General features: G+C 41.1%; 2 protein-coding genes across 3 annotated transcripts in view; one reads left to right on the plus strand and one right to left on the minus strand.

The window, feature by feature from the left end:
• cblb (Cbl proto-oncogene B, E3 ubiquitin protein ligase) overlaps positions 1 to 23,254 on the minus strand; it is a 106,732-nt gene extending 83,478 nt beyond the window's left edge. For both annotated transcript variants that reach the window (XM_020621754.1, XM_020621753.1), the window contains exons 1-3: positions 23,030 to 23,254; positions 21,731 to 21,901; positions 18,510 to 18,760 (exon numbers count right to left, since the gene is read on the minus strand). In XM_020621754.1, the coding sequence (XP_020477410.1) occupies positions 18,510 to 18,760; positions 21,731 to 21,898 (419 nt within the window). In that variant the 5' untranslated portion in view covers positions 21,899 to 21,901; positions 23,030 to 23,254. The remainder of the gene's footprint in view (positions 1 to 18,509; positions 18,761 to 21,730; positions 21,902 to 23,029) is intronic.
• Positions 23,255 to 23,505: 251 nt separating this feature from the next.
• The window catches only part of LOC109972696 (trichohyalin-like), a gene marked incomplete at its 3' end in the record, with an annotated part of 16,241 nt that continues 14,560 nt past the window's right edge, over positions 23,506 to 25,186 (plus strand). The window contains exon 1 of the mRNA XM_020621732.1: positions 23,506 to 23,800. The remainder of the gene's footprint in view (positions 23,801 to 25,186) is intronic.

Below are 25,186 nucleotides of genomic sequence, written 5' to 3' on the forward strand. Positions count from 1 at the left end.
GTCGAGGCAGAAGGCTGCCCACCAAGAGCCGGGGTCTGTCGGAGGTTTCTTCCATTAAAGGGAGTTTTTCCTCCCTACTGTCACCAAGTGCTTGCTCAAGGGGGATTTGTTGGGTTTTCCCTATGTAATAATATTGATAACAGTAAGGTCTAGTCCTTACTTTGTAAAGTGTCCGAAGATGACTTTTGTTGTGATTTGGCGCTATATAAATAAAATTTGATTTGATTTGATCTGATTTGATTCTCCGCAGTCTTTACCACTCTGCAGGTGTTTGCCATCCATAGCAGTAGTGCTGCCATACCAGACAGTGATGCAGCTGGTCAAGATGCTCTCAATGATGCAGCTGTAGAAGTTGCAAAGGATCCTAGGTGACATGCCAAACCTCCTCAGCCTCCTCAGGAAGTACAGCCACTGTTGGGCCTTCTTGACCAGCTGTGTGGTGTTATGTGTCCAGGTGAGGTCCTCACTGATGTGGACGCCCAGGTATCTGAAGCTGCTATGGGGTGGAGCCATGCCTCTCGGATTGCCCTTGGAACTGATCAAGACGTCATTTTGCCAGCAGCAACCACCAGTTTGACAGCTGGTTGACCACCAATCAGAGGGAATGAAGGAAAAAAATACAACTCCGTGATAGGTTGGATCCGAGCGGCCAGGAATGTAGGAGACAGACTCAAAAAATACATCAGGTTTCTCAAATCAATAATTTATTTTAAACAAGTGCCAGCAAAGTACACATGCCAAAACAAAATCGGGGGGTTGGTATCAGCCATGATATTCTTATGTCCCGGTCTGTACAAAACTTGAAAACGATAAGGCTGAAGAAACAAATGCCATCTAGTTATTCTAGAATTAGTATCTTTCATTTTATGAATCCACTGCAATGCACAATGGTCAATCTCCAGAACAAACTCTTTGCCAATAAGGTAATATTTCAATGTGTCTAAGGCCCATTTAACAGCCAATGCTTCCTTTTCCACAGTTGAATACCTCAATTCCCTTGGAGTTTCCGACTAATATACTGCACAGGTCTTTGGTTCTCCCCTTCTCCCTGCAGTGTTACTGCAGGGAGCCCCACTCTCAAAGAATCGGTCTGCACTGTAAAAGGGAGAGAAAAATCAGGACATTGCAAAACAAGTTCATGACGCAAACAGTCTTTCAAGTCTCTGAAAGCGTCCTCACCCTCAGGTGTCCATTTAACCCTTACTGGACTGACTTTGCAAACCATATCAGTCAACACAGCCGATCTTGTTGAAAAATTGGGGATGAGCCGGCGATACCAGCCTACCAACCCCAAAAATGACCTTAGTCTCCTCTTGGTGTTAGGCAGTGGTACAGCTGCAATCGCCTCCACCTTTCCGATCTGTGGACGAATGCCTCTACCCCAAATCACATAGCCCAGATACTGAACCTCAGGCTTAGCAATATGACATTTCTTTCCATTCATAACCAGACCAGCACTCTGAATGCGTTGAAACACATCCATGAGATATTGTACATGCTCCTCCCAGGTCCGGCTGAAGACAACAATGTCATTGATGTAAGCAGCTGCATAGTCCTCTGCTCCTCTCAGAACCTCGTCCACCAACCACTGAAAGGTTGCAGGTGCTCCATGCAAGCCGAATGGCATCACCCAAAATCTGAACAGGCCACTGGGAACTCGAAATGTTGTTAAATCCTTTGAAGAGCCTGACAAAGGCACCTGCCAATACCCTTTACACAAGTCCAGAGTTGTAAGATAATTGGCCTTGCCTAAATGTTCAATCAGTTCATCACCCTCAGCATTGGATAGGGGTCAAAAGCAGACACAGCATTCAATTTTGAGAAATTAACACAAAATCTTAGCTTGGGGTCATCCTTCTTAGGAACCAACACCGCAGGACTACACCATTCACTCTTAGAAGGTTCAATAATACCATTAGCCAGCATTTCATCCACCTCCTGTTTCAGTACCGGAACTAATCTTACAGGGATTCGACAGGTGGTGTCTCTAATGGGTAGTTGTATTGCAGAAAGCAATCGAATCTCATGTGTAATAAGGTTCATGCACCCCGGCTTTGAACTGAAGATCTCTCCAGGCGTGTGATCTTGTAACTCTTCTCGCTGATCTGCTGTAAGATGACTGAGATCCGGAGACTCACAAGTCTTAGTTGCAGAGGAGAAATACTGCTCCTGCATCTCCTCCTCATCCACCATTGTACGTGCCAGCAAAGTGGTAGCCACCTTGGCCTTGCTAATCCACTCCTTCAGTAAATTCACATGAAAAACCTGACGCGTTTTCCGTTGATCAGGTAGAAAAAGTTCATAAGTTACTGGACCCGTTTTCCTTGTTATTTCATATGGGCCCTGCCACTTAGCAAGAAGACCACTCGTTGATGTTGGCAACAACAAGAGGACTTTCTGGCCCTCCTGAAACAATCTCCTTCTTGAAGCCTTGTGATAAAAAAGCTTCTGACACTGTTGCGCCTGGGCCAAATGACTGTTTGCAAGCTCTCAAAACTCTTTCAATTTATCTCTCATTTTCAAAACATATGAAAGCTCACTACACTACTGTTGTGGCATCTGACTCTCCCAGGCTTTCTTTATAACATCCAGCGGACCCCTCACTGAATGTCCATACAGCAACTGTAAAGGTGAAAAACCAGTCGATGCTTGTGGGACTTCCGTGTATGCAAATAACAAATATGGAAGCCACTGGTCCCAATCTGACCCTGACTCAGAGACAAACTTCCTCAGCACTGTTTTAAGAATTTTGTTAAAGCGTTCAACAAGGCCATCAGTTTGTGGATGGTAGGGGCTAGTCTTTACCCCTTGAATTCCCAACATACTGTACACATCCTTCAGAAGCCTTGAAGTAAAGTTAGTCCCTTGATCTGTAATAATCTCTTGTGGGATGCCCACTCTGGAGAACAACTGAATAAGGCACTTAACGATCTGACGAGCCTTAATCTTCCTTAAGGGAAATGCTTCAGGATATCTTGTTGCATAATCACAAACTACAAGAATATACCTATAACCCGCGCTACTCCTTTCTAATGGACCCACAATATCCATAGCAATGCAATAAAAAGGTGTATCAATTATAGGCATACTAATAAGAGAAGCCCTATCTCCCTTCCTACATGGGGCAGTTAACTGACATTCTGGACAAGACTGACAGAACTTTACTGTGTCCGCATACTGCTGGGGCCAATAAAAATGAGGAACCATCCTAGCAAATGTTTTTGACTGCCCTAAATGTCCTGCCCACGGAATAGAGTGACTCAACTCAAGAACTGTCAACCTGAGGCATTGGGGAATTACTAGCTGATCACCGGTCCGACTACAGCAATGCAGCCTGTCTCCCTTCACTACAAACACCTCCTTATTTTCCTCTGTCACCTGCTTGACAAACAATGCTGTCAGAGTTAAATCTTCTTTTTCAGCAATATTGCTGGGAATGGCATCACACTCCGGGTCAGCTGGTTTTAATACCTGCTCTACTAATTTTGTACCCCGGACTCTATCTTGCCTTCTTTGTCTCCTTGTTTTACGTTTCTTATACTGCCTGGTGTAATCTAAACTAGGCAAATCCTCATTAATAAACGGTAACTCCTCCCATCCTGTCATTGGTCTCACATGTTGCTGCTGGCTCTTGGACCTAGTGACAGCTAAAAAGCTCTCACTGGCACCTCTAGCCCTAGCCACATGTAACTGCTTGGCTATCAGATCAGCAAGGATTGGGAGGTCACATCCTAATAGGACCTGATAGGGAAGCTGTTCTAAGACTCCTACTGAGAGCTGGTAAAGTTGCCCTTCAACCTGGATAGTTACATCAACAATGGGATATTCTACTTTATCCCCATATATACAGCACACATCAACCCTCTCTTCACTAAACATAACATTTTTTGAAAGGGTATCTTTTCTAACAAAAGTGCGATTACTACCAGAGTCAAGAAGGTCTACACAGGGTGTGTCCTCAATAAATACCCCTAATGTAAGCTCCCCCTGTTGTCTCTAACACGTCACCCCCTTCCAATTTGCTACCGGATACCTGAGAAAAACACATATAGTTTTTACTGACTTGAACCTTAGGACATGTTGCTTTCAAATGACCTGTTTGACCACATAAATGGCATGCTAACGGGACTTGCTTTCTTAACTCACATTTAGCTGACTTGAATGGTACAAAACTCTGTCCCGTGTTCCTGCCTCTAAATTCATGCCCGTCATTTGGTTTACTATAGCGGATGGGTGGGTGGGTCTTTGCTAATTCATATCCTTTTGATGGGTGGCGAGCAGCCAGAAATACTTCCGCTATTTCTGCTGCTTCACTAGAAGTCTTGGGGTTAATCCATGTGCAGAGATCTGGGTTCAAAACCTTCTCCTTCTTCCAACACACTGGACCGGAACCTCTGCACTGGGTCATCCCCCGGCATCTCCTGAGATTTAGAAATACCAGGTGGCACCAGTGTAGCCTCTCTCGAGGTCCCCGCTGAGGCTTCTTCTCTCTCCATCAGCTGCTGATGCTCCAAACGTTCATGGGACACTTCTCGCTGAAGCTGTGCAAACTGGTGCTGGACACGCATCCACCGTTCTTCCTGCCGTGCGCATTCCTACTCCAACCTCGCATTTCTATCCACCTGCTGTTGCATCACACCTCGCAGCAGACCTGACAAATCACCCACAGCTTCTGATTCCGGTCCTTTACCACCTACTGTATCTTGCTGATGGCAGGCATCTTGTACAGTGCCTTGCGAAAGTATTCGGCCCCCTTGAACTTTGCAACCTTTTGCCACATTTCAGGCTTCAAACATAAAGATATAAAACTGTAATTTTTTGTGAAGAATCAACAACAAGTGGGACACAATCATGAAGTGGAACGAAATTTATTGGATATTTCAAACTTTTTTAACAAATAAAAAACTGAAAAATTGGGCGTGCAAAATTATTCAGCCCCCTTAAGTTAATACTTGGTAGCGCCACCTTTTGCTGCGATTACAGCTGTAAGTCACTTGGGGTATGTCTCTATCAGTTTTGCACATCGAGAGACTGAAATTTTTGCCCATGCCTCCTTGCAAAACAGCTCGAGCTCAGTGAGGTTGGATGGAGAGCATTTGTGAACAGCAGTTTTCAGTTCTTTCCACAGATTCTCGAGTGGATTCAGGTCTGGACTTTGACTTGGCCATTCTAACACCTGGATATGTTTATTTGTGAACCATTCCATTGTAGATTTTGCTTTATGTTTTGGATCATTGTCTTGTTGGAAGACAAATCTCCATCCCAGTCTCAGGTCTTTTGCAGACTCCATCAGGTTTCCTTCCAAAATGGTCCTGTATTTGGCTCCATCCATCTTCCCATCAATTTTAACCATCTTCCCTGTCCCTGCTGAAGAAAAGCAGGCCCAAACCATGATGCTGCCACCACCATGTTTGACAATGGGGATGGTGTGTTCAGGGTGATGAGCTGTGTTGCTTTTACGCCAAACATAACGTTTTGCATTGTTGCCAAAAAGTTCGATTTTGGTTTCATCTGACCAGAGCACCTTCTTCCACATGTTTGGTGTGTCTCCCAGGTGGCTTGTGGCAAACTTTAAACAACACTTTTTATGGATATCTTTAAGAAATGGCTTTCTTCTTGCCACTCTTCCATAAAGGCCAGATTTGTGCAGTATACGACTGATTGTTGTCCTATGGACAGAGTCTCCCACCTCAGCTGTAGATCTCTGCAGTTCATCCAGAGTGATCATGGGCCTCTTGGCTGCATCTCTGATCAGTCTTCTCCTTGTATGAGCTGAAAGTTTAGAGGGACGGCCAGGTCTTGGTAGATTTGCAGTGGTCTGATACTCCTTCCATTTCAATATTATCACTTGCACAGTGCTCCTTGAGATGTTTAAAGCTTGGGAAATCTTTTTGTATCCAAATCCGGCTTTAAACTTCTCCACAACAGTATCTCGGACCTGCCTGGTGTGTTCCTTGTTCTTCATGATGCTCTCTGCGCTTTAAACGGACCTCTGAGACTATCACAGTGCAGGTGCATTTATACGGAGACTTGATTACACACAGGTGGATTCTATTTATCATCATTAGTCATTTAGGTCAACATTGGATCATTCAGAGATCCTCACTGAACTTCTGGAGAGAGTTTGCTGCACTGAAAGTAAAGGGGCTGAATAATTTTGCACGCCCAATTATTCAGTTTTTTATTTGTTAAAAAAGTTTGAAATATCCAATAAATTTCGTTCCACTTCATGATTGTGTCCCACTTGTTGTTGATTCTTCACAAAAAATTACAGTTTTATATCTTTATGTTTGAAGCCTGAAATGTGGCAAAAGGTCGCAAAGTTCAAGGGGGCCGAATACTTTCGCAAGGCACTGTATCTGTTCCGCTTGATCCTCTGTTATTTGCTGTTTCTTTTGCCTGGTTGACATTTTCTTCACTGTCTCCTACAGGCCTAAATCCCACCACTGCCACCAAAAGTGGTAGGTTGGATCCAAGCGGCCAGGAATGTAGGAGACAGACTCGAAAAATACATCAGGCTTCTCAAATCAATAATGTATTTTAAACAAGTGCCAGCAAAGTACACATGCCAAAACAAAATCACTAAACAAACAAAATGGTTAACTTCACGTAACTGAAGAAAACTCAACTCAAAATAACTCAATGCAACTTACAGGCACGTGCACACAGCTACACTTACACTGCCACTTCCCCAGCTGCTCCACCACAGCTGATTAAATAGCCCCTGGTACCAATCAACCCTGTGACATCCTTGATGACATCAGAGAGCGTACAGAATGAGGAAGTGATTAACCACCTCCTCCTTTATCCTATATCCACATAATAAATTCCATCAAACATTTAACACACAGGTTAAGACATTAAGAAATATACATGACTTATCTTAGGGACAAGTGGAGTGTCCTCACCCACTTTGTCACAAACTCAGATGATGAGGCTACCACAGTGCTCTGGCTCTGTGACCTGCCGCTTCACCAGCAAGAACTACTGCAGCCTGAAGGGCCACATGAAGGTCCTTGACCAAGCCACTGTAACTTGTCCTGTTACAGGAAAAAAACCCTTGTGGTCATCAGAGTTTTGTGGAATATTTTTATTACACCTTATTCTATAACATCTGATGGATTTAATTCATGACAATAAGTTTTATTTAAAATTATGCATGTTGCAGGTGTTTTTAGTTAAAAGGTGTTTCTGAAAATTTAATATAGAAATTCATTTTTATTCTAAATTTGATTATAGAGTGAGATTATTTTATTCCTACACTAAATACTAACTACCCCCAGTGTCATGATCTAAATCTTTTTAGTTAAAAGTTGTTTATGAAATTATTTGATTACAGGAATTCTTTTTTTATTCCTTACACCTGTAAATATTTAGACATTTACACAATATTTAAACATTGTAGGTGTATATTCTATACACCTATAAAGATGTATGTAGAGAGAAATATTCACTTTTACTCCTACACTAATTGAAACTAGTAAAAACCCTTTAATGTGCACATGAATGTAATGTAGGCAGTGTCAATCCATTTGTAAAAAAAGTCAATAAAACCATCCATCATATCCCAGAGGTAGAATAGGTTTGAAAACTGGCAGGAAGTAATAAACCTGCCTGGCCTTCGATGTACAGTATGTGTGAAAGTACAGGAAGGGGGAAGAAGGGATGGGGGTTCCAGAGGCGGAAAGGGGCGTGGCTCATGTGCCATAAATCAATCATTTCACACCGCAATTGATAGAAGGAGCATTCTATAACTGTCTATGCACTACACAAAGGTTTCATGAACAACAGAGGAAATCATAATACACTTATTGTCCAGATGATCCTGCTGACTCATGCTCAACAGACTGAAAGGCAGCCAATGTCAATAATTTCATGTTCTTTCAGTCATCATTAGGCCTCTAATCAGCTGAGGACAAGCTATAAGAAACTCTACACTGAGATGCGGACCTGTCCATTGGGATGCAGACAGAGAGGCTGCAGATGCTTACATAATGGTTGTGATTTTTACTCAATATCCAGCTTTGTAGTGGAGGAAGGCTCAGCTCCAAAATACCCTCAAACAGAAAAAGCAGCATACATTCTGCACTATATGATCCATTTGTAATCATTTTTGGCAGTCAGTATTTCTCTTTTCTTATTGCATCATGAGAATACATTAGTCACTGCCAATGAGAGAGATATTTTTCTAGCATGTCACAAGATGGGATATTCAAGTTCCCTTCAATGACACTTCACATGGTTTGGTTAATTAATCTTCCTCATGTGATCTTTCTATGCCCTGTGCCATTAGATGGCTTGTATAATTTGCTCCGTTTGACAAGTGCCCTGGGAAAGCCAGCCCATTCATTAGGTCTTATGTACCCAGAGTGTGTGGAGTAGAGTGGCAGAAAGTGTTGGCTGACTAACACAGAACTGTTACAGATACCCTCTCATGGCTCTGTTATGCACATATACTGTATTGTATATTGAATGCAACCCACTGACAGCCCCAAATAAAACCATATCAAGCAGGTTTACGTAAAACATTTTGACAAAAAAAGTCACGCTTAAGCCTCCCTTGAAATAAAATAAAATTTCCCAGTGACACAAACAAAGACACAAACTTGTTGATATGGGCCCACATGATGTCACACCACTGTGGTAACACCTGTACTAGTGCTGTTCAACCGCTCACTATCTCTGTTCCTACTGGTTTCCTGTCACCTCAGCAATATCACTATCCTTTGTCACAAACTATTGTTCCTCTAGCATGCTGTGACATTTCTCTGTGAAACATTTGCGCCACTATGAGAGAAGTATTAAACTAATGATCTCTTAGTGGTATGTGAATATGCATCATAAAAATTTACTAGAAATGTTTTGGGAGGCCTAAAAAATATACTGTAAACACTGCTCAAAAAAATCAAGGGAACACTGAATCCCACATCAAATCTTGATGAATGAATTACTCAAGTTGGAAACCTTTACTAGTGCACACTGTATAATTTGTTCAGAACAAAATGACATAACAACAATGGACACCAAAATCATCAACCCATGGAGGCCAGATTCAAAATCACACCAAAAATCAAAGTGAAAAATTTAAATCACAGGTTCATCCAAGTTACATCAACTCATAATACGACTCAGAAGTGTGTATGACCCTGCCGTGACTGTATGCACTCCTGAAAACATCTGGACATGCTCCTGAGGAGTTGGTGGATGGTGCCCTTGGAGCTCTCCTCCCAGACCTGGATCAGGGCATCAATGAGCTCCTGGACAGTCTGTGGTGGTACGTGGTGGTGTTTTATGTAGTGACACATAATGTCCCATAGGTGCTCAGTTGGATTCAGGTCAGGGGAACATGGGGGCCAGTCAATGGCATCAGTGTCTTTGCCATCCAGGAATCATGTCATTTTGTGACTTTGTCATCCTACACACTCTGGCCACATGAAGCCAGGCATTGGCCAGCACCAGGAGGAACCCAGGGCCCAGTACATCAGCGTAAGGTCTGACAATCGCTCTGAGGATTTCATCCCGATACCTCACAGCAGTCAGGGTACTGTTGGCTATAACATGGAGGTCTGTGTAGCCCTGCAAGGATATGTGCTCAGCATGAACTTGCTCTCATTTGTGAAGAGAACGGGGAAACAATGGCAGACATGCCAATTCTGGTGTTCTCTGGTTAGTGCCAATCAAGTTGCATGGTGCTGGGCTAAATCAAAGACATATATTTTTATCATTGTTGTAATATGATGCTATGATGTTTCTTAGTAGTAATGAATCAACAAGCTCAGCTCCAAATTGGGTGCTGAACCCTCAAAGACAAAGATTAATACTGAAAAGTAGGATAGCACTCCTCTGGAATCATTTCTTCATACATTGCATGGACATTTTGGACAATTGCCCTTCCTGAGTGTACAAATTGGGAGTAGTGTTACATCCAGGCACACGTGAACTATATCACACTCGTACCTGTGACTGTGCAGGCACTGATAGTTGCCGGTGCTGGATGTGGTTTTCCCCAAGCTCACCTGCTGCTTCCTGTCTGACAGAAGTCAATTTGGGAAAACATTATACTGTATACTGTAGCTCCTTCACCTTCAGCATGATGAATAAATCCAGTGAAGGGATGGAGGATACAGTTTTGTAGTGAAATCTTGTCCTCCCTCCTGCTGTCCTCTATGACCGTGGGAACAGCAAGAGACTTGGTTGTTTATGACCAAATTACAAACTGGCTACATGACCGTGTCATATCCTGCCTCGTGCACACTCTACCCAAGCGTGCTCCTGCTCATAAACCAGAGTATTTCCTCCCCAGGTGAGAATGCATCTGACACAGGCTATATCTCCTGTTGTGTGCTACATGTGTGAAATGGCAACTCTAGACAAAGTCCAGGCCTGATTCCAGAGTTCATGAGTGAAAATGCTGTTTCTGGACCCCTCAGGGATTGTATGTGATTGGAGATGGCTGTGATTATGAGGCCTTAAGGTTAAAAGTCAAAGCTGGGGGATGAGAGCAGGAGACAAAGCAGCTCTTACTCAAAGGTTTAGGCTTGAGTAGAAGCTACACGCATTAAACCAACAGGGCGAGGAGGGCCCAGTCTTGTTTGCCTATGTGTTAGTTTGTGTTTGGGTGTGTTCGTGCAGCTGACAGCAGAGATACAGTGAAAGCAGAGTGACCATGAGGCACTGTAATGACAAATGAGGTATCTGTCAAATTTTCCACATGCTGCTGTTTCCACCAAACTGAATAAGCCAAAGGTTAGCATGGAGGCTGGTGCAGGGTGAGGAGTGAGGTGGAGAGAGGAAAGGTTAGATGTAAACTCATTGCGGGTCAAAGCAGAGAGATGGACAAAAGGGAGAAAGGTACTCAGTAAGCAGAGTCACCGATTTAATTGTTTGAGGATTTTCATTAGTATCAATTATTCAAGCAAATAATTAGCACTGAAAAGGGCTAGAGAACACTGTCCATCAAGACAGCCAGTCCAGCACAGCACCTTTAATTCTGACCTCAATAATAAACATAATTGAATTTATATATTTGTGACAATTTCACTAAAAACAAACATTTTGAGCTTCATAAACACAGATGTTGCACTGAAGTGCAGACAACTGTACAGGTGTGCCTAATAAATTGGCCCGTGAATGTCATTTGGTTATCACTAATTGCTCCAAACCTTTGACCTTGAATAGAAATCTGATTTGGACCTTTGAATATTAAGTTTGAGCACCCCTGGCCTATATAAACAGAATTTCTAGGAGACAGGGTTGAAAAGTGCAGTTCAGAAAATGCCAAACTAGGTTTGAGCTAAGTAATAAACTAAGTCAACTTACAAAGATTGCCCATCACAGGGCAATGACAAGTTTCAACTTTTTAGTGTCCTATTCAGTATGTACCGGTATGTTGGCCACAATTCTAACAAGCAGTTTGTTTGTTTTTCTTTGTTGTTCCAAATATCAATATCAGTGTCAGTTGTTTAAAGTGCAAAATCCACACATAAAGCTCAGCCACTCAGATTCAAATGATGTTATCAAATGCTCTGCAAAATATTTTAATGTAACTTTGTTGCATACCATAGTGTATATGAGTGTGAGTGATAGGTGATTAAGGTTGCCATTGTAATCCTTCAGTAGGTTACAACAGTTTAAGTAAATGTCATAAGTGAGTTTGTGAAATTTTTGGTTTTAAGTTAATCAAGTCAGTGGGAAGAATATGCCTCTGTGTCATTCCATACAATGTGTCTCAGCAGACTGAAGCAAACTGTTAGTCAGAGTGCAGTGAGCAAGCCTAGCAAGGATCCTCACCGCACACACATACACACACCTCCCCCATGTTCTGAGCCTCTTGGTTCCTGGTTCCGCTGTGGCTTTCTTCACTGGTGCTCAACTTCTTTACCAGATTGTTTTAATTTCTGGAAACATACTCATCTCAGCCAAACTCTGGCCTTTACAGCTGTCTATGGGAACATGTGACATCATCATTCCAAAGCACAACTGCTTGCTGTGACACGATGACATATGAGGATGTGTACAAGATCATGCCACCAAACTGATACCAAAGTACAGAGCACATTAAAGGTTGCAAATGTTGCTATTAGAGATTAACAAAGTGCTCATGCCTACAAAGTACTATAAACAACTACTACTAAAAAAGGGAGATTTGGAGAACCAGAGCCTTTTCATCCACACAGTGGGTATTAAATGAAACACTTTACACTGTCCATGATGCTGCAATGTGATCCTTGTTTAAGACAGTGTGAAAAGTGGTGAGATTATTCACCAGCAAATGCTTCCTGTCCTTTCAGCTCAGTAATTTAATCACATCACTCCCACCCACTGCCTACAGCATGCAGTGGTAAAAAAAGAATCATACACTCATAAATACATTTTTAAAAAATTACTTTAATATCATAGAAGCTAGGGGTTCCATTACCAATAACAGCCAGTGGAGTCCCAACAGAAATGGAAAAGAGGGAAAAAAAGCAGGAAGTTCCCTAAAACATGAATGTTTTCCTTCTGCTGGTTTCTTGTCAGACAATAAAAGTTACTGTAATTCTAAGCTCTCTACTAGAATTGCCAGCAAATATAAAGGGGGCCCAAGCACCCAGACGCAAGTCAGAGCCAAGGCACCACAAGGCAATCACGAAGCCAAGCACAGTGGCCAAGAGGGCTTGATGCATGGTCCCCTTTCCCCACTCATTTGCCAAATGTGCTATTGTACTATATTCCCAGAGTGCTCCCCCCAAAGTGGGGTTCTGTTCATGGCACCTAAATATTTCCTGGTTGTTACCTGCCTCATTTTTAGTAACGGAATTTATCAGTATCAAATGAGACTGTCACGTCTGTTCTCTATATTTCCATTTTTCAACAGAAAAATGTTGCTAAAGGAAACGCTTAAAGGTGCTTAAATATTTACCACATTGATAAATAGTAAAAATAGAAGAGGACATTTTTCTCAGCTATACTCCCCCCTCCATGACCCCGCTCCAACAACCCTTCTGTTGTTCTTCCACCATTTCTACCATGTATTTTGATACAGTGAAACCATGGACATGCATGACCTCTAGAGTTTTATCATCAGCACTTTACATTTTTTTAAATAATTGCAAAAATACTGGTGCATCGGCAGTGAGGTTTAATCATCACCCCATTTCAAAACCAAGTTTAAAAAAATTCAGCCACCGAGAGTATGACTCAAAGCATGGCCTCCTTTACCTAGCCATTCCACTATAGAGCTACATAGTAATAATGGGGAGAACAAATCTTAAGACAAATGCTAATACAATTATATTGATTCTCCACACTGAAATGTTATTTGTAGGTGGAAAACAAACATAATATGATCAGTACATTACAAACCCAAAATCAGAGAAAACTGGGACAGTATGTAAAATCAAAGATAAAACTGAAAACAGTGATGTGTAAATCATTTGTGCCCTGTATCACATTGAAAACAACACAGCAGCACATTATTTAATGTGATACTTCATAAGTTTTATCCTTTGTTCAAAATAAACTCTCACTTCAATTCTGATGCTGCAACACATTCCAAAAAAGTCAGGATGTTGCATTTCAGGGCCAGTAATGAGGTAAAACAACAAAATGATGATTCCATTTGAACCAGGTGATGTCAACAGGTGACTACATCATGATTTGGTACAACAGTGGCATCCAGAAAAGGCTGAGCCCTTTAGGACCAAAGATGGCCCGAGGACCGCCAGTTTACCAACATATGTCTGAGAAAATTATTGAAATGTTTAAAAACAATGTTCCTCAAAGAAAGATAGGAAGAGATTTGGATATGTCACCTTCTACGGTGCAGAATGTCATTAAAATATTCAAGGAATCTGGGGGGATTTCAGTGCATAAAGGACCAAGCCTAAACTGGATGACCGAGCTCTCTGATCCCTCAGATGGTGCTGCATCAAGAATTGTCACTCTTCTATGAGTGATATAACCACAGGGGCTCAGGATGACTTTGGCACACCTGTGTCAGCCACTACAATATGTAGTTACATCCATAAATGCTGCTTAAAACTGGACTGTACCAAAAAGAAGCCCTATGTCAACAGTGTCCAGAAGTACAGCCGACTGCTCTGGGATCAGAGGCATCTGGGATGGACCATCACACAGTGGAAATGTGCACTGTGGTCAGACCAATCAGTATTTCAGGTCTTCTTTGGAAGGAATGGATGCCATGTGCTCTGGGTCAAAGACGAAAATGATCATCCAGACTGTTAGAAGCAACAAGTCCAAAAGCCAAGGTCTGTCATGGTCTGGGGTTGTGTCAGTTCCCTGGACAAGGATCACTTAAACTTCTATGATGGTCCCATTAATGATGAACAATACAAAAAGATGTTGGAGCAACATCTGCTGCCTTCAAGATGACATCTTAAAATAAAATAGGCTTTATTGAAAATATACATAACAAACAATGCAATATAAGATTTTTCGAATATGGTGGGGGCACCGGTGGATGTCAGGCAAGCTCACATGAACACGCATCGGCCTGGAGATTATGTTCATTCAAGGAAATCCTAAAACTATCACACAATACTTGCTCCCTCAAGTTAAAGAGTTTAAGTATTTCGGGGTCGTGTTCACGAGTGAGGGGAAAAATGGAGCAGCAGGTTGACAGATGGATCAGTTCAGCGTCCGCAATAATGCGGTCTCTGTACCAGTCCGTTGTGGTGAAGAAGGAGCTGAGTCGTAAGGTGAAGCTCTCAATTTAACGGTCAATCTACATTCCTACCCTTAACTATGACCATGAACTTTGGATCATGATCGAAAGAATGACATCGCGAATACAAGTGGCAAAAATTTGTTTCCACCGGAGAGTGGCTGGGCACACCCTTAGGGATGGGGTGTGGAGCTCAGTCACCCGTGAGGAGCTCGGAGTAGAGCCGCTACTCCTCCACGTTGACCGGAACCAGTTGAGGTGGCTCGGGCACCTGTTTAGGATGCCCCCTGGACGCCTCCCTGGGGAGGTATTCCAGGCATGTCCCTTTGGGAGAAGGCCTCGAGGCAGACCCAGGACACATTGGAGAGACTATGTCTCCCGGCTGGCCTGGGAATGCCCTGGGGTCCCTCCTGTGGAGCTAGTGGAGCTGTGTGGGGAAAGGGAAGTCTGGGAGGCTCTGCTCAGACTACTGGCCCCGCGACCCGGTCTCAGATAAAGATTGACGGTTGGAGACGAAGAAGGATGGACAACAAAAACTTGTCTTGTGCACTCATCACTTTTTACTAATACAGAAAGAAGGAGTTCAGTCATTGCCACAATGTTATGGTGTTAAAGGTTTGTTCTAGAAAATAAAGAAATCATTTTAAAAATTGTCCTGACAATTTTTTTTTTTTTTTTTGTCTGATGAAAGACAGCAGCCTACTGTCATATTAGGGGCTCTCGGGCTGGAAAGGCAAATTGTTGTCCAGGCTTAAGTGAAATATATAGCTTCAGAGTCAAGGATAATTACCTCAAGGTTAGATGAACATTTAAAGCAAGAACAGAATGTCCCTGTACAATCTTTAACCCCACTATAAGCACAGCTGTTTGCAATTTTCTCTCATCCTTTAATTTCCTAATTAATATTCCTATCACATCTATACCATCCATTCTTGCTCAGCATGTGGAAAAGAAAGATGCAGCAGGACGGGGGACCAGGTGGTCAGACGGGGACAATGAAGACAGGGAAACAACGCTGGGGGTGGGGTGTGCCTCATGGACATCAGATGGATTAAAATGGGTTGCAACCCTGAAGAAAGGTCTGGAGATGATCACAGCAGCCAGTCAGGCGTATGAACCAGACTTGTGCTAGACAGGCTGCCACAACAACACAGCAGGGCACATATGGCTACTCATGTCCCTGGAGACAGATATGATGCCACATGTGAGATCATTTTGCTATTTCCTCAACAACAACTGCTTACTTTCATGCATCTTATTGTATGTTATGCAATGCAAAATATCACCAAAGACGACAAAACAAATGCAAAGACATGCAGCTTTGTTGTCTGAAATAGTTTGGTACATCTTTCAGTCTGGATGGCTTTCTCCTACATATTGTATGCAGGAAGAATCTGGGGACTTTTAGCAGAGAGAAATGGAATGGCTTCTGATTACAGTCATTGTTGTATTACCAGTAATTGTAGTGTGGGGTTGAAAACAGCACCTCCATATAAATTACTTTCAATTTACTAAAAGTAAAACTGCTTATTAGGTTCAGATACAGAACAGGGCCTCTGGAGGACTCTTGAAGCTAATCGAGTTGTAGTGTTTTTACATAGGGAGTAAGCTTGCATACAACTGAGACTGAAAATGAGACCTCTGGTTGAAGGTTAGTCTCATTCTTCACTTGAGCACAAATAGGAGTAGTGACAACGTCTGTGAGGATGTAACACAGCAGTGGAGGAGACTAGAGAAGCTGCTAAAACCCTTCTGATGTTCGCGGCATCCAGCAACACCTGCCCACCATAACATGCTATAAAGTCAGTATAACACCAGTCAGTAATGAAATCAATTCCTGTCTATGTAATGCAACATCAGCTTGAACTACTTTACCGTTTTTGTTTGTTTGAATTTAAAAAATCTAACCAGTGTCTCTCAGCGTTTATCAGAGTTCATGTGTGGCTGACGCATCCTCTTAACATCAAATACAAGCATGTTTAAAGTACAGAATGCAACATGTATACCTTCATGTACTAATGCCTGTTTAAACCTGCCTAAAATGTGAGAGGCAATGGATAATGCTGTATTTCATGGGGAGATGAAGGGAGTTACAATTATGGATTGAATCTTGAAATATAACCTACTATAACTACAAAGCCAACAACAGCTAAATCACAGTGTACTGAACTACTGATTCAACTTTGACATTTAGTTTCAAAACCAAAATATTTCAAAGTTGTGATTTCTCCTCTTTTATTATACATATAGCAGCAATGTGTAGTGTATACTGTTAACACTGTTGTTTCAACTGTGACAGATCGATCCAACACAAGCAGTCTGTGGAAGACTTCAGGGAGAAGAGAACCATTACTGAGGCAACAAGAAAGAAGTCAACTTTGAGAAAGAGACCAAAAATACCATGTCCACAAAGACAGATCAAAACCTCTGCTGGGCGACTACTTCAGAGCTCAACCAGAGAGGAAATATATGAACAGGATGTGAAGTGCATGGGGATTTTCCCTCTGCAGATGGCAATCAGAAAGTGCTCCTGACAATCACTGGAGACTTATATACCCATAATTATCTCTAGCACAAACTGTTAGATAAATTATAGAAATATGTAACAAAATGCACTTTTTGTTTTTTTCTCCTACACTATACCAACAAAGATGTTTTATGGCAACGCACATACTGGTTTGTAGTGAGGCAGTTCACACTGATTTCACAGAGAATCCCACACAATTTTACTGAGACTGTCCTTATGTTGTGTGTGTGTTGTTTAGGTTGGAGGACTTGGTCCTTACTACTACTAGTACCCATATATCCTGTCAAATTTTCCTTAAACCTGCTGCTCCAATCACTAAGTTTGTTGTTCTGAAAAAAAAGACTGAAAAAACTATTTATATATTCTTTTAACTTAATAATAGCATACTTCCTGTCAGCAATGAAAGCAATTTGACTATCACAAAATGATGACAATTTAGTATAATGCACTGCATGCACGATGATGCATACAGTAACGGATTCAAGTAAAGGGAGGCAAAAATCACTGCAAGATTTTTCTGATGACAATGTCCCTGCTTCCTCTTCTCTGTCAAAGTCTCTTCTCCTTCACTTCTCTGTCTCCACCTCCCACTCAGTCAGGCTCTTGTCTAACACGTGACTATCTCAGTGGGCTGATCTAAGCAAAGATGACATAGCGGACGGTTACAGGCCACAAACCACAATATGTGTTTACGTTTGATATGTCGCATCTTGCAAACTGGACTATGGAAAGGACAGAGCTGCTGCATGTCCTTCCTGTAACCCTGGTGAAATGAGCAAGCCTCTCACTTAGGATCACTGCCATAATAGTCATCGTCTTCCTCACCGTCAGCGCTGTCCCTCTGCTGTAAACCCATGTTCAGGTATTATTATCTATTGTAACAGTGACGTGGCTGAGAGCAAACAAGAATTTTGCTGAGTCAGGATCATTTTGGAGTAAATTAGGAATGACTGTATCTGAAATGACAATTATTATATGATTAGTAAATTCATTAAGAGAGCTGTGGAGGAGCTTCTTACCTGATGCTTATTACTACTATTTGATATCACTGCACAGTTTTACACTTGAAATTCAATGTGACAGATATGAGTGAACTGTGGATTAAACTGATTTAATTGAAGCGTGTTAATGCTTAGATCATCAACAAAACGGTAATGTATTCAACTATTTTCATATTGTCTGTTTAATTTCCTTTTGTCCATTGTGTCTGGAAGTCATCCCAGGATTATCACTGCTTTACATTTGGTTTTAAGGCAGGCAACAACCTCTGTTCACCATAATCCCAGTCACCCTCCACCTTACCAAACATTCTCTTACCTGTCCTGTGACTGCTCCTCATACATCCTCTCCTTTCCCTCTTTGAAGAGCCGGATGGCCCGTTTGGATTTCTTCATAAGGCTATCGATGTAGATTTTAAAATACTCATTCTCACTGAGCTGTGTGAGTTTCTGGTTCTCTTCATATTTGCCCAGTATAAGACGCAGGTGCTGGTAGGTATCAGGTAAGATATCCAGGATGTACGGTGGACTGTTTTTCAGCTGTAGTCTGGGATTCTGACACAGCCGGACCTGTGGCAAAGAAAAGAATGGGTGAATGAATGCTTGCTTGATGTACAACATTTAGTTGTGTTTACCACATTCCAAAAAGGGAGCAAGCACTGGACATAACAATCGAACAGGATCTGATGGTAATCTGAAGCTCTTATTCTGCTCATAGGCAAACTCTAAGGCAGCAGTGATGTCAATAATGAAAAGATAATTAGGTACATTTCTTCATTACCTTTATTTCAAAGATACACATCTTCCCCTGGGTGTTAACATTATTCAGACAACTCATTAACAATGCTGCCTTTACTTTTATTGAGTATCTGATTGAATTTGGTTAATAAATTAGAGTTCTCCTGTTCTTGGAGACCTCATCAATGAATTATCAATGAGTCTGACAAATACATACCAGTCAAGCCAAAATGTGTCACACAAATGTCTGATTTAATGAAATGCACCCTTGGAAAAGCAAAGGGAACACATATGCACCACATTAGCATGAGCTCCCTCTCTCCTGTCTGCCTACTACCATCTGGGTAGACGTGGTGGGGTTATTAATGTGTGGATGCTGTAAAGCATCCATACTATGTTATCCTGTTCTTTATTGTATGGATGCTGAGTCAGCATCCATACATTGTTTTCCTGGTCTTTATTATTATTGTATGGATGCTGACAAGCATCCATACTATGTTATCCTGTTCTTTATTGTATGGATACTGATTCAGCATCCATACCTTGTTTTCCTGATCTTTATTATTATTATTATTGTATGGATGCTGATTCAGCATCCATACCTTGTTTTCCTGGTCTTTATTTCTTTATTATTCTTCCGTACATTTTTTGGCCCTTAACTACTTCAGCATACTTTCAGCTAGCAAAACCATTCAGGTATCAAAATGTTCAGCTTTTTCTGGAGATGCGTGGATCTATTCAGACCTTTTCAAAACTTCATACTTTTTAAAATATTCAGCTTTATTTAGAAAATTTTGCTCCATTCAAATGAATGGGAAAATTCTACTTCAGCATAATTTCAGCTATTTCAGCTATTCAAATGTTCAGCTCTTCAAGGACATTCATGCTTCTATTCAAAACTTTTGCAAACTTCATACTTTTGAAATATTTAGCTTTATTTTGAAAATCTTGCCCCATTCAAATGAATGGAAAAATTCTACTTCAGCATAATTTCAGCTATTTCAGCTATTCAAATGTTCAGCTCTTCAAGGACATTCATGCTTCTATTCAAAACTTTTGCAAACTTCATACTTTTGAAATATTTAGCTTTATTTTGAAAATCTTGCCCCATTCAAATGAATGGAAAAATTCTACTTCAGCATAATTTCAGCTATTTCAGCTATTCAAATGTTCAGCTCTTCAAGGACATTCATGCTTCTATTCAAAACTTTTGCAAACTTCATACTTTTGAAATATTTAGCTTTATTTTGAAAATCTTGCCCCATTCAAATGAATGGAAAAATTCTACTTCAGCATAATTTCAGCTATTTCAGCTATTCAAATGTTCAGCTCTTCAAGGACATTCATGCTTCTATTCAAAACTTTTGCAAACTTCATACTTTTGAAATATTTAGCTTTATTTTGAAAATCTTGCCCCATTCAAATGAATGGAAAAATTCTACTTCAGCATAATTTCAGCTATTTCAGCTATTCAAATGTTCAGCTCTTCAAGGACATTCATGCTTCTATTCAAAACTTTTGCAAACTTCATACTTTTGAAATATTTAGCTTTATTTTGAAAATCTTGCCCCATTCAAATGAATGGAAAAATTCTACTTCAGCATAATTTCAGCTATTTCAGCTATTCAAATGTTCAGCTCTTCAAGGACATTCATGCTTCTATTCAAAACTTTTGCAAACTTCATACTTTTGAAATATTTAGCTTTATTTTGAAAATCTTGCCCCATTCAAATGAATGGAAAAATTCTACTTCAGCATAATTTCAGCTATTTCAGCTATTCAAATGTTCAGCTCTTCAAGGACATTCATGCTTCTATTCAAAACTTTTGCAAACTTCATACTTTTGAAATATTTAGCTTTATTTTGAAAATCTTGCCCCATTCAAATGAATGGAAAAATTCTACTTCAGCATAATTTCAGCTATTTCAGCTATTCAAATGTTCAGCTCTTCAAGGACATTCATGCTTCTATTCAAAACTTTTGCAAACTTCATACTTTTGAAATATTTAGCTTTATTTTGAAAATCTTGTCCCATTCAAATAAATGGGAAAATTCTACTTCAACCTAATTTCAGCTATTGAAACCATTGAAATGTCAAAATGTTCAGCATTTTCAGGTCGATCTTTCAGCACTCAGCATCCATATGCATTTTCTTCAGAAAATGCATTTCTCTAGTTATTATTATTATTATTCTGGGATCATCCACCCTTTTTTTTTGGCACTTTATAAGTCCAGCATACTTTCAGCTATACAGGCCATTGAGGTCTTCATCTGTTCAACTCTTCAAGGACATCCCTGCTTGTACTCAACGTTTTTATAACATTTATACTTTTTAACCTATTCAGCTTTATTTTTTGCAATACAAGTCAATGGGAGCTCAAAGTGCTGAGTCAATGACACAGTCCTGGAGTGTCATCTGGTGGTCCATAAAATGCAGCACAATTGAGACATGGCACTTCATAACTCCTCTCTCTCCCTCTCACTGTCTCTCTCCCCTTCCCCCCTCTCTCCCTCTCCCCCTCTCTCTCTCACACACACACATGCTCACACCTACTTGTTTTACCTACTTTGTGGGGTCCAATTGGACTATTTTCACATCTTAATAAGTTCAGCATACTTTCAGCTAGAAACGCCATTCAGGTATCAAAATGTTCAGCTCTTCAAGGACATTCCTACTTTATTGCACCCCATCCTTCAGATCATTCAGCAATTGATTTCAGGCATTTTCAAAATGATCTTTCAGCTTATCAGCATCCACACACATTTACAACAGGAAATGCATTTCTCTAGTTTCAAACTTACAACTTTATCCATGAGTTTCCAGGTTTTCTCCACGGTCCTCCGGTCAGCTGCCGCTTGTTTTGGTGGCCCCACCGCATCCTGGATGGCATCAATAATACCTAAAATCCGACCCTTACTTCGGTTCTGTCCTCGTCCACCAGGGTTTCGGCCACTGAGAGCAGTTGCCATTTCCTGTACATTGGTGGGGGGATTACAGCCAATAATTGCTGTCAGTAAATAATAATCTATTACCTCATAGGGAAAACAATGCATTCCTGATAATAGGTTTAGACAGTGTCCTGCTGCATGATCCTAACATTTAATTTGCCACATAATCAGTTACAAATGTCTTATTTTTTAATCTAATTTTATATAATATATAAAACATACTGTAGGTGTTTTTTGGGGATATTATGGTTTTCATTTGTTGAAATTCAAACTCCTCAACTTGAGCATGAAACAGCAAAACAAGAAAAAGATCTGGCTCTTTTTCGTTTGCTGACAAAAATAAACTGGGGGCTGTTACAACACATTAAATGCTGATGTTTTCACAGCAGTTTCTCCATTAAGTACAACAGATACCTGAAATGTGTCTTAGTGTTTGACCGTTCCCTAACAACCACCTGAGGTCTTCAGAAGGTCCCGGCTCAATACACCCTAATTCAGTGTCCCCTTATTTAACAGAGATTAGCGTGCTTAGAGAATGTGCTTGCGTATTCTCATCAAAAGTGTCAGTCTCTCTCACCTATAATGCAGCAGTAATGAACACCTGTACAAATACAAAATCATAACTTATTTCACATACTTTTCTGCATACAGTATTGTCCGGTTGCTTCCTCACATGACACCTAGTCCATGCTTTAATGCATGCTATTGTCTTCCCTCAGGAGCGTTCTTTCCAACCCACGATCACGTAATTCTGACACATTAATAATTCATGAGTAAGCCAAATCCATCTATAACCAGATTGCATAAAACAAAGTGCTGATTACACTCAAGCCTTTTAGTTTTGGGGCTGAATTACTTTATAGTTATCCATTCCTATGTGGACTGTGTGCGAGTTTTGCTCGTGTTTACGGTCTGGTCTGTGTTACTTAGACTTTAGGCCTAGCTGTCATTAAAGTAACCATCTACACGGTCCCTGATTTGTCTACATTTGGCTGATCCCATAAGCGCCTCTGAACTGGCAGAGCAACTCTCGCCAGCTTGTGAAGCTCAACAACAAGAGAGCAACAACAGATCCCCTGAAAGTCAATGTGGCTTTTTCAACAGGATCTCTCGTCAACCGATTATTGAGGGGGACACGAAGTCCTAACTTACCAAACCACCAGGGAATGTCTGCTGGGATCCCTGCTGAATTCGATCCACATTCAGCACACAAAAAACAAGGAGTGCCCAGAAGAATGAGTGGCAGACCAAGTATCCGACGTGTGGAGCCTGTTACTTCCCTATAAACGCTCCATGTTTCACAGTCCTCTTTGCAAAATGTTCCCGAGTAGCTGTCGGAGGAGAGCTGGGCGATCTGTACTGTTTTGTACAGCGACATAAGGGTAAAGGTAGCTCTGATCACTAAAACAGTCACATCCAGTTGGATATTTCAAAATAAAACCCCAATTAGGGGAAAATCTTTTACATAGAATTTGCATTTTGAAGCTGTTTACTCAGTTTATATTTAACTGTATGGCAGAACAATGCGTTTCAATGCAATATTCTAATCTCCACGATACTTGTCATTTTCACCCAAAAAAATACGTCATTCTCCTTATTTAATTTGAAGGTGCTGTATTAATTCCGGTTCTGCATGTCTATGATGTGGCTGACTTGATGCAGCTGTACCGGAGGTAGGAGGGTCAATAGTCGTGTGAAGCAACATTTTCCAGGAACCGACCAGCGCACTGACAAACCCGACATCCGGTGGTGTCCTGTGAGAATGTCTCTAATATTAAGGTAACAACTTCAGAGGGAGCAACGACCTCCAGACAGAAGGCTCAAAATAAAGGGGTTTGCTGACCTCCAAGGGGGCGCAAAGACATCTGCCAGAACACTACTACTGTAGGATCGCTGTAAAAACACGGTCCCGAATGTTTCCCTGTAAGCTTTTTAATCATTTCAGAATGAATTTCTCTTCATTTGTTTGTGTTTTCTGTATTATGATGACTACAAAACCACAATTGGACAGTGTGGAAATAAGTAGTCTGCAATGTTAATTTCCTGTATTTTTGTATCCATTTTAATTACACTTAATTAGCCTACATTTCATGTCAGAATATTGCACTGTATCATTTCTGCCAGTCACATTCTAAAACCTAGAAACCTCACGCTCTTAACGCTCTTATTTTGGAGGTAAGTGGTCTAACTTCCACTGTTCTTTCTGCAATGCTATTGTCTTGATGCAACCACAGAGGAGACGCTCCCAGACATTTCCAGCTCTGCTCACTCTGAACAAAACGAAGTGTTGTAGCAGAAATGACATGTACACTATCAAAACTGGTGTAAATGCAGCAATTACCATTACACTTGTGTAGTTGTAATTACAACAAAAAAGTGGTATTAAATCAGTAATAGAAATTAGAAGACTAGTCCTACATATAGGCTACATTATATCACAATTTAAAAAACAAACAAACAGCTACTATAGATGTAACTATAGTAGGCTAATTATTTAGAGATACTGAAATGACAAGACATTAAGTCCTTACTATTATTGTTGTTGTTGTTAGACCTGTCCAGGGTGTACTCTGCCTCTCGCCCAATATCATATGGGATTGGCTTCAGCCCTTCTGCGACCCTTGTTAGGATAATTGGTATAGATAATAGATGGATGGATAGATGGATTATTATTATAATTGATATAGGGAAAAACCCAAGAACTGCTCATCAGAAACATAGAGCTCCAGAGTCAGGGCAACCTGCAGAAAGGTACAGGGAGAGATAGTGACGTGTAATGGTGGCATATAAATGGATGGAGAGAGCAGAGAGGAGAGAAGAGGAGGTCAGATCATCAAATCTTGGTCAAAAGGAAGGCGGAGAGGATCACTGCAGACCCCTCACACCCTGGACACAATCTGTTTGAACTCCTCCCCTATGGATTCTGATTCTGGATGGCGTTACTGTGCACTATGCACCAAGACAACCAGGCACAAGGACAGTTTCTTCCCCCAGGCCATCATTCTGATGAACACTTAACCAACGACAGTATGACTGGACAATAACCCTCAGTGCAATACCTGTAAATATACATTGTACAGATTATACAGATTCATACAAGTCTCTAGTTTTAAGTACCCCTCCTTGAACCGCCACCTTATTGTGGTGGAGGGGTTTGAGTACCCGAGTGATCCTAGGAGCTATGTTGTCGGGGGCTATATGTCCCTGGTAGGGTCTCCCAAGGCAAACGGGTCCTGGGTGACGAGTCAGACTAAGAGCAGTTCAAAAGCCCTTTATGAATAGATTAAAATCAAGGACCGTGACGTCGCC

The sequence above is a fragment of the Monopterus albus genome, unplaced genomic scaffold (genome assembly GCF_001952655.1).
Source record: "Monopterus albus unplaced genomic scaffold, M_albus_1.0 scaffold267.1, whole genome shotgun sequence".
Lineage (NCBI taxonomy): Eukaryota > Metazoa > Chordata > Actinopteri > Synbranchiformes > Synbranchidae > Monopterus > Monopterus albus.